The following is a 16,470-nucleotide window of genomic DNA, read 5'->3' as shown; positions in this document are numbered from 1 at the left end:
TTAATCCTAAAGTTTCATCATTACTGATCTTGATAAATGAAGCACAGCATTTCCAGATGCACTGTCTCGTCTCTAAAAGAAGTCGTTTGGGTTTCATTTTAGCCACTCAAGTCAAGAAACTGAAGCTCTGCTGCACTCCGGATTTAAATGCCATTAACCTCTGACTGATATAAATCTACTGTCATCTAATTAAGTTCTTAGTGGGGTCAGATATGTGCAGCCCAGATGACCTTGACAGGCAAACCAGATTCCAGGTTGGAATTTCAGATTCAGCTGGATGCTGAGATTTAAGATAAAGAAAAAAAAAAAAAACATAAAAAATAAACCTTGTGCACTTTTGCTTCATACAGAAAGCAGATACAATCTATTATAGAAACTTTTTTATGGGTTTTGTGTCCTTTTTTTTAAACAAGTGCGCAATGGTGAGGGTGTCAGTGATTTATAGATCAACTCTCCAAGCCAAACTTGCTGCTGGCTTGATGAGCTGACCCAGGACTAGGTAATCTGTCCCCAACACCGCAGTGTCATCTGTCATGGTTACACATAGTTTGAATCCAAAAAAAGTCTATTCAGCATCCTTGTCTATGTTTAAGTGGCTTGCACTAATTCTTTTTCTTTTTAACAGCAAAAAAAAAAAAAACATGAGGAATAAAAGGTGCTGCAACTCAGATTTTAAAAAGCACGCTACACTAGAGGTCTGCCTATTAGAGTCTAAAGCCTGATGACTAAACTACTGTCAGATTGCAAAAGCATTTATATCCCATTTATTGTTCACTTTTTTCCACATTACAGTGGAAAAATTTTAATAGCTTTCATTAGGACTCCGGTATCCCTATGAGAATGTATCAGTTAGATCAATAATTAATAATGTCAGTGTTAATCAAGCTGCTCTTTGAAGGTCTCAAAGGATTGTTGCCTCTGCAGAGGTTCAAAGCCCAGAGGTGAGAATCTGTCTGCAGCAGATAGATTTTATACCACTAATCTGACCTTTATGAAGGAGTGACAAAAAGGAAGATATTGCAGACAGGAAACCATTAGATACATGTAAGCCACAACGTTCAGGTTTTTATCTATATTTAAAATAGAAAATCATGCAAGATTTAAAGTGATTTTGCAAAGTAAGTTAAGTGAATTTGCAAAGTAAGAATATCTTAAATTCAGCCTGAAAAAACAACTATATATTCATGTATAATAATATATGTCTGATCACAACATGTAGACAATAAAAAATAAAATAAAAACCATAATGCTATAGATTAAAATTCCTAAAAAAAAAAAGATTAAGTCTTCATTGGTAGACCAATTCATTTGGATGCGTTTAATCAGTGCATCTGAATTTTTTGTTAGTTGGTCTTATGGACTATCTTGAGAAATAATAATACAAAAAAAAACAGCTTACCCAGAAGTATCTAAATGTAAAAAAAAAAAGAAAAAGAAAAAGGTTGATGGAAGGCATGTCATTTAAAGTAAGATCTCAACTCACAGGAACTCCTTGTTCGCCTGTAGGCCCTGCTGGTCCTTTTGGTCCTGGAGCTCCAGGAGCTCCCGGGACTCCCTGAGACACAGAAAATAAAGGGAAGTGAGTGAAGAAAGGAAAATAAAATAACACGACTGTAATAAATATAGACTCACAATAGGTCCAGGAGGTCCTTGTCTTCCCTGAGGTCCGCTGTTACCTGGCTGACCCTGAAACAGAGATTATGAAATACATTCAGCATCTCACATCATGTTAACCTTTCTTTTATTATGAGTCTTTTACTTCCATTTTCAGAAGTAGTTGCTTAAATTGAAATTGGTTTGACCGGAAATAGAATAGGGTGGAGAGAGAAGGGGAAGAAATGACAGGGTCTCATGGGCCAGGACTCGGTCCTTGACAGAACTGAAGCCTCACTACCTTGGTGGGCAGCTCCACCTCTACTCCACAGCCCAGCTGTGGTCCAGATTTGTTTTTTAATATTGTAATAGTAAACAGTTAGGCTACAATTAATGTGTGCAGCTTCATTACTGGACTCAAGCAGCCTTGATCAAACTTTGATTATTTTAAGTTTAGACAGATTGTATAAACAAGTTAATTCCTTCTAACTCTAGCATTAGCAGCAAATACACTATGTTCATGCGAAGATGTTCTCTATTAGTATACATCTAATCTAACAATATGCAACTGCAACTTTAATCCCTACAACAGATTGTCATGTAAATCAGGCCAGCTCTCAGGTTTTACAGCATATTAAAAATAAATTGTTTCTAATACTACGATGGTTTGTTTGCTAGAATGATTATTGGTTGTTTAAACTGAGCTATATCTTTGTTTAATGTAGAACTTGGACACCAAATGCAGCCTCAAATTACTGGAAAACAGCTTAACCCAAAACCCGGCTAATCCTTTTAATTTAGATTGAACTTTGAGGCTGATTGCCTTTCAGTATGGACAACATGTGGAGCATGTCCTCATTATGCCTTTGAAAGAAAAGAAACTAGAAGAAAAACATAATGTTTCCAAAAAAGGATCATTCAGAAAGGAGAATACATCATAGAGACTATTCTATATGATGAAAAGATTTTTGTGGGAGTATTCTTTTTCTGAATTTTGTTCTCTAGCTGAAATGAATGATGCTATCTATGACAATGCAATCACTGTAATATACAGCATATAGGACAGCAACGGCCTGAGCTTCTCTGAACTGCCTGAGCCTAAAAGAGACTAAAACTTAGGTTTTAAAGGGAAAAGAGACAACTGACACCTTGAGGCAAAGCTGTTAATAATATTCACACCAGGCTGGTGCTGTTACAACTGAGATATGTATAAAGGCCTTAGTAGCACAGCTGCTTTGTGTGTTGTGTCTTTGCATTTCTCAGTCTGCAACCAAAATGACCTCAGCATGCAGCTGCAACTAAGATGACTTCCTTGTCAGTATTGGATGGATTCCTTCTAAATGACCAATCATGAAGCAATTTCAGCTGTTTTTAGAAGCAGGAGGCACCTTGTCTGCTGAACCATTAATCTCAAGCTACATCTGTTCATTCTATATTTGCAACTATGAACACAAATCCATAGGATACTGAAGGCATAAGGAGTTAATAACCACTTATTTGCAGCTCTGGTACATTGATTGTCTCATAACTGGCTCTTGTGTGTCCAGCAGTGTATCATGGCTTAGAACTTATTAGCTTAGAAATATTAAAAACAGCAGGAAAAGCTGGCAAAGTTCAGGTAACCAGATGTTAGCATTGCTATAATGATTTGGTCTTTCAACACGTATTCAGAAACCATCAAAGAAATTGATGAAAGTGAATGGTCTCTATTTTGTTTTTGTGGTTAAAGGTTTCCTAACCACTCTGTAATGTATATACAGAGCAGTAAATGCAGGCTTTTATTTCTACACTGTTTCATAATCAGGCCATTTTCTTACTGAAATCATTACGTACTACCCTTCGTTTAGAGGCAGAGCAAACACTGATGGGTTAGACAAGTGGCAAGTTGGAAGAGTTGTGATTTTTTTTGTGTTACACCAGGTGCTCAAATACTTTTAAATAGGCATCCTAGCGTGATTTCAATCTGAAAAACACACGGAGAGAAAAGACATTTAGAAGAAATGTGTTGAAACAATTACTTAGACGATTGCTTAAGACATCGGCAGGAAAATTAGCGCTAATTTTGATGGATATGCATGAACAAGAGTAAAGAACAGGAGTGTTTCCCCCCAAGGCCTGAAACTGGTGGTGGAGTGGAGATAGATGAAGTTGGTCAGTCTGTTGACTACTGGTTGGCGAGACGATACGCTGAGCTTTATGGGGAGATCCAGTGGACTGCGTGAGCTGATACTAGAGCTTCACTCAGGGATCTGGAAGATGGAAGTCCAGTTGGATAACACAGGTTGAGAGAACCTGTCCATGATGAGCAAGCATGAAGCGATAGTGGAGAGGAAAAACTCCCCGTTGGGAAGATAACCTCTGGCAGAACCAGCCTCAACATGGTGGTCTTCTACCGGACCGGTTGAAATGAGACGCAGAATGCAGTAAGAGTCCGGGAGTAATGAAACTCTGATGAAGTTTTAGCCAAGATGGTGGAGAAGGGGATGGAGGTGGGTTGAAACAGGTCATCTGAATAAAGTCACACAGCACAACCACCGCAGGCGGCAGACAAGTTGCAGATCGGAGGCCTTTTAAGATGAACTTTGGGCGCTGAATGGCTTTCGTGGAGGCATTGTTCAAAGCTGATTAGCAGTGTCATAAGCGGATGAAGGCGAGAAATCAGTTTATTCAGTTGAACATCCGCCTAGGCTCCATTTTTAGACATGAGGAGTAGAAAAAGCAGCAAAGAGTATGAGCTATGGCTAACCTTTCCCCAACCTTCTGCTTCAGAGCCTTGATCATTACCAATCAAATTTTAAAGTTTGGGATCATTTGTGCTCTTCATCCTTTTTACTGTGATTTTACAGACATGTGTTCAAATATCATTCTGCATACATAGGAGAATAGATTCCATATTTGTCTCTGCACAGCAAAAACTTTCCCTGCCAACCTTTCATGCTGCTAATGATAAGTGGGGGCCCATCATTTCATACTTTGCATAGTCTTGATTGATCAATCTTTGAATGAGGTCTTGCCAAAAAAGGTTGCATTTTTTAAGTAACCTCTTGAAGGAAAAGAAACATAATTAATAGTTCATTGAATAAGAGAAAATTATTTATTTTTTTATTATGGATAAAAAAAAACATATTTATTTAATTAATGCATGCATCTCAAGTAACATTTAAATATTTACATTTACAAATAGAGATCTTTCCAGTATGTGTCACATTTGGCTTTCCATACCTGCGCCAGTTGCATTTGATCCAATTTATAGATTTTTACTTGTGTGACATGTTTAAAGTGGACCACAAAATGTTCTGGTCAAAATCTTTCTTAAGCAGATACTGTATGGCTATACAGTAAAATTGTCTATTTATTTACTTCAACCACAGCATTGTTGCAGCCGCCGAAGGGTGATGTAGTTACGTCAGTGAAATTCAAAACATCTTTACCTCTTAACAATACCCATTGGTTCGGTTTTTTGCTCCGGCAGAGCGCTTTAAGCTATGACCACCTTCTCAGGCTTTTGTGGGTTAAGGTGATCTGAAGTTCTGTTCTTTCTAAAGCTGTTCCTGTGGCTTGAGGCAGCTTCTTCAGGTGAGAGCTGCAGTACCCTTCATGTCAGGTGGGGGAGCTGCTGCCTGACTGGGTACAGAGGGGATTGTAATTTCCTTTCTCTACTTGCAGCACAGCCAAACTTATGTACAGGTATAGCAACTTCATAAACTTCAGAGAAATGTCGTCAGCAGCAAAACCTAAGGACCCACACTGAGCTTCCAGTGTGGGTCCTTGGGCAAGACCCTTCACGCCAATGCCTGCTTTGTGGAGTGGCAGCCTAGCCCACACTGCTCCCAGGCTGCCGCACCATGGCAGCCCACTGGTCCCTAAGGGGATGGGTTAAATGCAGACAGTTAATTTGGTTGCTCTGTACTTGTGACAGTGTGATGACAACAAAAAACACTGGAAAAAAGAAAAAGCTGGATAACCAGTTAGAAGGAATGGCTGGAGGGGGAACTTCCCAATACTGCAGTGGATCTAAAAAAAAAAGTATAAATAGGAAAACATTTTATGAAACTTAAGAATAAAGTTTAAATTCCCTTGCAAAAATATTAAAAAAAATGCTAATATTTGTGGCAAATTATGTAAGGGGCTGAAGGGGCCATTCAACTGGCCCTGTTGTCCCCCCACCCCCCACCCAGCCATCGGCGGCCGTGAATTAGACCTTTTTTGGATTTACCATGTCTTGGGCAACTGAATATCCACCATCTTGACACTTAAAGTACTATTATCCCCTCCTTTTAAACTTTGTATGTAGATGTTTCATAACTAAATAGCAAACACTCTCTGTTGCAGCAAAGACCATCTAATAACATACACACATGTGAAAGCGAGGATGATTGAAACAACCTGTCAGCCAGCTTTTTTATAAACATATAAAACATTGGAAAATTCTCTGGTGAACAATAAAACAATAAAACGAAGATTCATTGCTTTTCCTTGATCTATTCCACTGTGATATGGGTAAATAAATTACCCAGGATACAGCTACTGTTGGTGATCTAATCTACCTGACTTTAGCTGCACACTTGGAGTAATGCTTATTTGTGCATTTCAAATAACACTCAGAGAAAGCCTGTGCTCACAGCATGATACTGCATAATAGTGTACAGTATAGATTAAACTGTGCTTAATAGAACTCAATTTGACTAGAATTACGAAAGCAAGACTGTAACTGCTTGTTTTAGAGACCCTTTAATTATTTTTTGTGTTTTGATTGGTTTCAAATGTGTGTTTTAAGCATAGTGTGGTAGCACTGGTAATACAGTATCTGTTTACCTGATTTTTTTTCCAGCTTTATCTGCTGTTTTTTCAATATTTTCAGCCCAGCTAAAGTATACAGCTGGAGACCTAACAGCAATTTGTTCAAGAGCATTAGTGATATTGTGTTGCAAATTGTGCTGCAGTCTTATTAGCTCCTTAGGATTTCATATTTGCATGCACTGTTGACTTTATTTAAAATGTTGTCTAAAGTTTTACATATGAAGACACTAGATCTAGCAATTGTTAAGTTAAAATGCTGGAGATTGGTTAATTAAAAAAGCAAGGTGCCTCCTGCTGTCGAAGCTAAACTTGCAGCATGACTGGTAAATTCTAATAAATATAATCAATATAGACATTAGTAAACAGGCTGTGTATTCAGTGAACATCGTACAGTGACGGTAAAGGCAAAATATGACACATTAGGTTTGGCTTTTTGTTGGAAAAAACACAAAACACTGATATAGTTAGGACACTCCAAAAACAACAAGATAATAAGATTGCAACACATATAGCAGTGTGGGTTTGAATAAATAAAAATTTGATCTAATAAATTATATAAATAAATTATGTCAATCCTGTAGTCATACGTGTTTTCTTATCCAGTTCTGTAGGAAACCTGGGATTAAGGGCCCAGCAAAACATCAATGTGTTGTAGAAGAGGAAGCTCAAATCAAAACCCACACCTTTTAAATCGCATGACACCCATCCTTCAGTGGATCTACAGAGGCCCCCTTACTTATGAGTAAATAACTCTTGAATTGAATATTGGGGACAAAAACATTCTAAATGGGAGATATTTTACAAAGCATACAGTAACAGTTCTTTCCATTGACCTTTTGGTGGCTTAACCCAATGAACTCATGATACTGTTGAGGAAGAACTTGCCTCAGTTTGGTCTTCGAACCATTGCCAAAACAGACCTGCAAGCACCCCAGATCCATCCAACCATAAATCTTTTATGCTCTCTTATCCATGAAAGATCAGGTTGTGGGCTGGTGCTTAAATCTCGGAGTCAACAGGTGAGTAGTGGAGCTAAACGGGATGGGTCTACTCACTGCATTGCAAAAATGAACAGGATAAACCTAGGATGCATGTCTTTAGACTGCGGGTAGCCACTACGGTACCCAGAAAGTACTTAAGTGGCTAAGGGGTGTAAATACCATGAAATGAAATTAATTCACAGCAAATAAAAAATAAAAATAAAAATACAGCAAACACAAAAACAAGGCAAGCAAACTCTAAAATGGTAATGCGCTCATAGTAAAGTAATATGGTACCCGGCTCATAGTAAAGACATAAAGAGGCCTTTTGAAAAATTCAGTGCTAAAAAATAGTCTTCACCCCAAATGTCGCATGGGAAGGAATCACATTTATGTTTTTGTAATGGATCTGACCCATAGACATTGGCCGAATCCCAAAGTGGTCCCTAAACAGTTCTCCCAACCACTAACCCGTCTTTGCTTGTTCCTGCTGTGGCTCCGTCGCATTAAGGGCCATCCCAAACATTGTAGTGGGTAGGGCGCGTGGACCGCTCAGCCCTAAATTATTATGCATCAGTGCAGCCTCACTGGTGTTTTACAGTCGGTGTTATGGCAAACTAATAGCTTGTATTCAAATTTAAGTTCCACTGGTTTGCTACATCTTTGTCACACTGACAGAAAATCATAAGTTAGGAAAAAGAAAAAGGAAGTTACTAATTCCTAAAAGGAATGTCCTTTTTGAAACAATTTTATATGACTATATACAATTATTTTTAAGAAAAGGGCAAATGATTGATGTCATGTAAACCTGCTCCACAGAGTTACAGCCATGGACATAGGGTGCACTGTGTTGCCAGGGCAACGACTGTTTTCCTTTTCCATTAGAGAAGAGGCTGTCCCATTCTCATTTATACCCCCAACCTTCAATCAAAGCGCCCTCTACAGCTGTGAGTGTGACTTCATTGGGACTGACACTCGATAGCAGTGGAGCATAATGGGCAGTTTGGGATTGGCCCGTAGGCTCCACTATTTAATCCATTATAGCTGGAATACTCTCTATTTCTTTTTCGCAGAACAAGCAAAAGAATAAGTTTTGTGCCTTTATGGAGGGGAAAGATGCTTTTACTTCCAACCAAAATTTGGGTTATCAGATCACTCTGCTAGTTGCAAAACAAATCAAGAATGTGACACGTCACAGCTGCTACTGTGATAGGCAAAAAGCCAGACATGGGAGACAGGTTCTACTTGGTGATTAACCCATCAGCTTGAGGAATTGTATTGAATGTCCCTCCCTTTTCTGAACACTTTCTACAGGAGTCAATCCAGATGCATATTGCATAGAATTCAAATTATACTACGTGTATAAATCTGGCTTATCCTAGATTAATGGTATAGTACCATGTGTGTGGAGGACCTTCTTCCCCTACTGGTCTAGAGCACTTCTTTTATGCAGAGCTAGTTTGCAGCTTTTTTTTATCCTGCAATTTTCTTTTTTTCTACTTGCGCAATTTTTCCTTTACATAAGTTTTGTGTGGTTGTGTTAGCATCATGTATGTATTTGCAACAGGTTTCGTACTTTACTTCATTTCCCCTTTTTTTGATTGCAGCATCTGGACTTTGCACCTTTGCAAGCGTGTGTATGTTTTGTGTGTTTGTGTGGTAATTTATAAGTTTGCCAGTCTAATATTTGTGATAGCAGTAGTTGTTGTACCGGTAATTTGCCAGGAAATAATGTAGTTAAGAACCTTTGCGCCCATTTGCCACTGTAAAGAACACGTTTGCATGTACAGATGGAAAAAGGCAAACTCCAAGATTCTGATAGGAATCCAGTTTGTGTGGGTTGTGCTTTTGCGTCTTTCTCTCCCTCCACCACCAGGTGGTGCCCTGTCCTCGTTGTTCTCTCACACACCTGCGTCTGGTTTACTCATCACTGAACACCTTTTGAGCCATGGACTGTCACAACCTCGGCGCCAGAGTGTTTGCCAGTTTTGGGTACTCTAGCCAAGCTGAGTTTTGCTGAGTATAACTTAGTCTTTGTTTTTTTTCCGCTGAGCATAACCTACTTTTTGTCTTTGCCTTTTCGGCAGGAAGCCTTCCTGCAAGCTGGATGTTTAGGCCTTCTCCCCCTGGAAGAATTGTTTGAGTCTCACACTGGGCAGGGGCTAAACCTCCACAAGTTCCGTTCAAGTCCTTCTGGATACCCAAGTGACAGTCCGCTCTATAGCTCCTCTGGGTCTAACCAAGTCTATACCTGTCCGCCCTCCAACAAGTATCAACCTCTGGAAAAAACCCACACGGACTGGATTCTGGGAGGAAAGTTTTCTCCGCTTACGTGAGTCCCGTTTTCACTGTCTCTCCAAGTCATCGTTCAAAGTTCCCACGGATCCTGAACTAACCACTGATACTTCCCTTCCCTCTTCCAGTTCCGGTTCACCAGTTCACTGTGTTTCCTGAATCCAACCCCGCTGGTTTCATCAATAAACCTGTTCAAACTTTTACCCTGGTTCTCTGAGCGGTTTACTGCATGTGGGTCAGATCTCTTAAGAAAATCATGACAGATTCCAGCTGGAATTTCAAACTTCTTGTTGCAAGGCAAACTTTACTATCAGCTTGATGCACCCAAAATACCAAGTTTAGTTATTCTTCAACAAGTATCAATCACAAGAAATAAAACTTATGAATTACTATCAGAGTGCTGTGTTGCTCATCCAGTTAGGTGTTTAGATAGATAATTGATCGATGGGAGGATGACAATCTGGCGATCAATATCTCTCAGTTTTTATGTGAGGCTTTAAAAGGAGTGGCGTTCATCCAAGGCAGCTTAAACACAAAGTAGGTATACAATAGTGTGACAGTTATTGCAACTGAGTAACTACTTAAATACATCATGAGTAGGTTGTTCTGCAATCTAGTTTGACATCACAATAAGATGTATTGATTTTAAAAGTGAAACAAAAATGCTTAAAAATGTCTTTAACAATCATTTATACCCCTGAAACACATTGAATCCCACATCGATAATAAAATATCTATTACAAAGCCAAAATAAAATATGATTGTTTTTGTGACTTAAAGTCCTAAATTTATCTGGTACATCAGAAAAAATGCTTTAGACCATATTAATGTGTCATGAAGGAAGCAACGTGGCAGGTGGGAAAACTGTACATGAGGTGCTCTAACAAGCACAACTAAAAAGATGAGCACCAGCACTGCTGTCAGCCAACAGAAAGCAGATGGATTACGCGCAGATTCATCCACCTCTCCGGGAGCACAGCCAGGACAGAACTCCTCTGTTATCATATTACAAATTTGGACAAAACCTTTATTGCAGCCTGCTGACTCCCTACCCTTTGGCTGCGCCTCTGTTTTGCTATTTACAGCTCAGTCGGGTATTGTAAGGCAAAAATTACGCTGCCAACATTTGCCGCAGCCAGCTGGTATCACTGAGCCTTTATGAATAGGATCTTATTTGGTCTGAATGTTGTTTTCAACAACCCAAACCTGGGTGGGATGCAGTTTTTTTGTGACTCACGAAGATCCGCAGTTTTATGTGGAGACATAAAACCAAAAAGGGAAATGCAGCTGGGGATTTAACAGATGGAAAATACACAAGTACAGTGACATGTAGGAATATTTCAAGACAGAGATTAAAGTGTCTGTTTATCGAAAAATCCACAAGTTCCATTTGATCTGATAGATCTCAGAATTAGCAGGGAGGCGAGACCAGCTGAAAACCAACAGTTTGATAAATTCCTAAAAACCAAACAAAACAGACAGCAGTGAGCTCAGCAGTTAATAGAAGCCTCGGACATTTACAGAGTGCGGTTTTTGGTAGGTGATTACAGGATTTGTCCCATGAAGAATTACAAGCAACAGCCAAGAGACAAATCCCCTCCAGCAGGTAGACATCTCATTATCCATGTCTACCACAGAGAGAAGACTTCTTAAGGCTCCACACAGAGGGTTGACCGCAAGGTGCAAGCACACATAAGTCTCAAGACCAGAAAGAATTTTTGAGTATTTGCCAAGAAATCTAAAAAAAAAAAAAAAGAAAAAAAGAGTCTGAAACAGCAAACCAAGATGATATGTACATCATCAAAGGCAACAACAGCATTTCCCTTATGATGAATAGCATATCAGGTAATAGTTAAGTATTTAAAATGAATATACTATAATGCACGGTTTATACTGACCATGTATTATGAAAACAAAAGAAAGAAAATAAATAAACCAACCAAAATCAAACCAGAGAGGATTTGATGAAATATCAGTGTAATATCTTACCCTCGTTCCAGGAGGACCATCTCTGCCAGGGGAGCCAGGGCTTCCAGGGATACCCTAAAGAAAATACAAATATACATGTTTAAATCACCAAATCAACCAAAATTCAGATTGTATTGCAGTCTGAAGTACACAAAATGATTAAGCTTACACTGCAAGCATTTTATAACAGTAACTCAACCTATGCTGCTGCTGAGCTGGGATGCTATTAGGCAGATTTCTACCATGAAAACGTGTTTGATGTTGTTTCATATTTATGCTTTAAAGGACTTGGCATCAGACTACTGATGATTTCAACAGACATCTGAAATATAATACATGGTCGAACTAACTTCTAATGCTTCACAACAATTCATACTACCACACATTCAAGAAAAGGTGTACACAGCTAACTCTTTTGTCCCTACAATCTTTTAGCAAGGGTACATAAAATAGATTTATAGACAAAAGAACCCTCTAAGTCTCAGGACACAGACAGCCTTTTCTACGTGCTGCTGACCCTGCTGTGCCATCTCCTGCCTCATTTTCCCTCCAACCCCCTCCTTGCAGGTCAAAGCACGCAACCAGCTCCAAAGACCAGTCATAGATTAAGTGTTGAGGTGATTTATCTCTGCACTTCAGTATTAGTAGAAAGCTCATAAAACAGGACAGCTAACACTGTTAAAGATTCTACAAATTACAGACTGGGGTTGTAGAGGACAGGCCCACAGTGATTAATAACATGCTGTTGTTCAGTTCTTGGCTGATGTACAGTCTCCCACATCGTCCGGAGAGATAGCTCTTCTTTTTTTTTCACACACACGTCTGAATACTCCAACATGCATGGATACCAGGGGATAAACCCATACATCTGCAGGAGACACATCGACTATAAAACAATTGTTGAAATAAACTGTTTATTATAACTAAGCTGCCAACACAAAAAGCTTACTCTAACCTGGAACAATAACAAACAGAGACCACATCTTTAATCAAAATAGATATTGGGAGATACATTCAACTGTAATAAAGGGCAAAGTCCTGAATTAAGTTTTAACAAGTGTTTCTAACTATTTCTTTTGGTTAGTTCACAGCTGGATTCCTTTTTAGTTTAGTACTTGGGGAAAAAAACAATAAATCATACATGTGGGCATTTCTTTACTGGGATTTTTTAATGGTAAATCAATTAGTAAAGCCATGGAAACAATAATCCTAATTGACATATTTCAGAAAATACACAACCTAAAAAAATGTAACTTGTATTTATCATATCACTTTATAGATTCCTATTTGTACCAGAGTTTTGGGAGAACTCCAGATAGTAAAGTCTATTCATTGGAGAGTTAAAACTGTTTTCCTGTGGTAGAAAAAGAAAATGTATTGATAGGTCAAAATTTTGGGGTTTTGATGTTCGCATAAAATATTACCATTGCAAGTTGTCTCACTGAAAAAAACAAGTGTGCTCAGCCTTTTTATAAATAAGGAGTACAGTGAACTATTTGTTAGAAATACAATATGTACAATAGCCAGGGGCAGATCTAGAGGGGTGTCATGGGGGCCTTAATCACCCCTAGCCAATCGTTGGCCACCCATGTAGCCACCCCAACCAGGTGATTTGTTTATTCACAACAATATACTAGAATTAATAGGACTTGGAATCTGTTATTGTGTTTTGAAGTGGAAGATTCGTCTCTGCAGTCATCCAGGAGTCTTCAATGAAATTGAAGATTAAGAACAACTGTTCAACCCCTTTAATGTATGTATTATGTAAAAATCATAAACTTCTTTATATAGCACTGATGTTAAAACTTGTGTGTAGATTTTTAGCAAGGGCCTCTTGAAAATCTGATCTGTCTTTAATGATTTATGTGGAAATTATAGAAGTGCACATTCATTTTCCTGTTTGTTCAATCATGAATATAGATTAACTTTAAACTGGTTTCAGTTTTCCATCATCCCTCAGTGCATATTGATCCCTACCTAGTCACCCTAGGGACCTTTCTAGAACCACCACTGAGAAAAACTAGATTTATTGTTTTTTAGATTGCTGTAACTTGTTCTGACTAACATCTCTATCTCAGGGACTGGAAATCTATTTATCCACCTAAAATATTTCACCCCCGTCGAATCCTCTCATGGTTGTCACTGGATTTGTAAACTGAATCAACTGAATTTAACAAATGTTGCTGTATCTACTCATTTAAAAAGAAAATAGTGGAATAATTTGACCATCATTTACATGGACTTATTGATCCTTCATAAGCACTTTCTAAAAATGTGAGGTATTGATAGCAGCGGAGCTGGAAGCGCTGCAGCTGAAGGTGCATTAATATTTAGGTCTCGTTCCTGCAGGTCTAAGCTTACACACACATAAATCTGCAAGCCCACACTCCTGCTCACACAGTTTAGACTTCCTAAAATTAAGTGTTGTGTTAAAATGAGACAGAAAGACTAAAAAGGAAAACAAAAATCTGCCCCATATTTTCAAGTAGACAACCAATAAAGCCTCTACGTCTCTCTTTGCCACAAAGAAAAATAATATTAACTAATAAATTACAGAACCGCACAAGAAGAAGAGTAATAAAAGAACAACAAAAAAAAGAAAGATGAGAGAGACTAACATAGACCTAAACTCACACACTCGCTGTCATCCGCTGGAGCTGCTATTTTTCCAAAGTCAAACAGAAACCAAGGTGGAAAAGATGCTTGAGACAAGGTTACTCTAAATTTACTGCAGCAGGGAGTGAGAGGGAAACAGGAAGAGGTAAAAGAGACAGGGATAACTGATGCTTCATAGTGGCCATATTCTCTTTGGCCCCCTATATATTACAGAAAAGCCATAGAAGCTGCTGTATTCCCTCTCTGGTTCAAACACAATCATTCATACTCCTCACTTTAACACATTATTACTCAGCGAGAGAAAGCAGCACAGGACAGGATTTTATTAATAGTACTTCACTGTCCAACCCTCCCCCCCCAAAAAAAACACCTCAGTGCTTTATATGTGCTCTGGTAGGAGACATTTTGTTCTTTCTGCATATGAGGAGCTTTTATTAGACTTTTTATTTTAAAAGAAATTAACATGACGAGCAGAAAAGCATTCCTAAGGGTAGCGCTCTGTTTGCTAGTGACACAAAAATCTAAAATATTCACCGATTTAAAAGTAAAAAAAGAGAAAACAAAAGCCAACAATCCCAAATAAAGCAGCATAGAGTCATGAGGGACATCATTATCTGCAACAGCATAACAAACGGTCTTGGCTGACAACTGTTTATCGCCCATCAGCATCATGTAAACACCTGCTCAGTTCAGGCGATGCATTTGTTTTTCTGACAAAAATCTTTTGGCTCCAAAGATTGGCACAGTAAAAATGAGTCATGGTTGAACAGAGAAAAAGAGAAGCATAGATAGATAAAGCATCTTGCTCTGAAGGTGTATAAATGGTCCACTTTGACTATCACTGACTGACAGATGGAAGCGATGACTGTAACAAGTCATGTTCAGTAGCCTGGAAATCTTTGTTTTAGCATTTTCTAAACAGCTTAGCTTTGCTATCTGCCTGTGACTTCTTCTTTTAGTACAAACCCCTTTACACTATTAACTATTGTGGAGCTTTTAACCTCTTAAAACCCACCGGGTCGCTGGCAACACCAAAAGTTTAAAGCCCCACAGCTCTGGAACTGTTATAGCTAGATGTCTGAAATTTTCTGCATTCGTGGTTGACATGATGTAGAACAAATATAATATAATAAATACTGCATTTTCCTCAAGAATGTCTTTATTGCTGCTGTTCAAAAAAGACCTATCATTTCCGAGAATAAAAAAAAACGTTGTCATGTTTGAACTGATGCAGCTTGGTCTGTGTTCTAGTCACCCAATTTGAATTTATATATATTCAGAAACTAGAGGGTGTTAGCTTTCAAATAATGTACTGCACATGTACTTTGGGCTTAGATTTCCTAAGTTATTTGCTTTTCCATTTGGGTATGCAAAATAGGCGAGGATTACCCAAAATGAGGTGGATGTTAAGAGGTTAACTATAATTAATTTTTCTGTAATAAGCCCAGAATAAATTATATGAGTTTATTGAGCAGATGATTTCATGTATCCCTCAAACAGTTTGACTGGGTTTGCCATAAGAAATGCTGCACTTAGAATTTAATGATTTAGGAAGGTATAAAAAAGGAAAATTCTAAATACTAACATGTTGGTGACACTTTCTCATTGTAAAAACGTGAAAAACTGATCCATACTCTTTGTAAGCTATTGAAGATTAAGGAATCAGTAACAGGTCGCAATACATCAAGAGAACCTTCATTTCCCTTCAGCCCCATAACAAATGTGATCCAGTGTATGCAAATATTCATTGTATTTGATATATGAAAATATGGGATCCTTAAACACAAATAAAAGCATGTCTACATATAAAACATATTGCATATAGGAATACTCTCAGTTATGACAAATATGTCTATCTACTGTATTATAATGTTATGTTGCATAAACAGAAGCAAGCAGCAGTGGTGTAGTCCAGGGTATACGCGGGTATACGGCGTATAATCACTTATTTTTCCATCAGCATTACATATAACCACTTGTAAATCCCCATGATCCAAATTTCCATGAGTTGAATTTCTTTTTCCTAGGATGGTAAAGCCATCATCTGCGCTACTCTGCTTCTAATTGGCTGGTACTCCCTGTCTTTGCTGACTTCATTGGTTAACTGTAGGCATGATGACCAGTGGGCCAATCGGAGGCAGAGAAGGGCGGTTCATGCTGAGGTTGATATTGCTCACAGTTATACTGACTTATACTGAAGAAGACTTAAAGGAATAGT

General features: G+C 38.4%; 1 protein-coding gene across 3 annotated transcripts in view; it reads right to left on the bottom strand.

Annotated features, from left to right (window-relative positions):
- Positions 1–16,470, bottom strand: part of col14a1 (collagen, type XIV, alpha 1) — a 176,961-nt gene that overhangs the window by 14,554 nt on the left and 145,937 nt on the right. For all 3 annotated transcript variants that reach the window (XM_015380812.1, XM_015380811.1, XM_015380813.1), the window contains 3 exons: positions 11,658–11,711; positions 1,633–1,686; positions 1,484–1,555 (listed from right to left, as the gene is read on the bottom strand). In XM_015380812.1, the coding sequence (XP_015236298.1) occupies positions 1,484–1,555; positions 1,633–1,686; positions 11,658–11,711 (180 nt within the window). The remainder of the gene's footprint in view (positions 1–1,483; positions 1,556–1,632; positions 1,687–11,657; positions 11,712–16,470) is intronic.

Source organism: Cyprinodon variegatus, unplaced genomic scaffold (genome assembly GCF_000732505.1).
Source record: "Cyprinodon variegatus isolate N-32 unplaced genomic scaffold, C_variegatus-1.0 Scaffold221, whole genome shotgun sequence".
Taxonomy (NCBI): domain Eukaryota; kingdom Metazoa; phylum Chordata; class Actinopteri; order Cyprinodontiformes; family Cyprinodontidae; genus Cyprinodon; species Cyprinodon variegatus.
The sequence above is the reverse complement of the archived record's forward strand: the minus strand, read 5'-3'. Positions and strand labels throughout refer to the sequence as shown.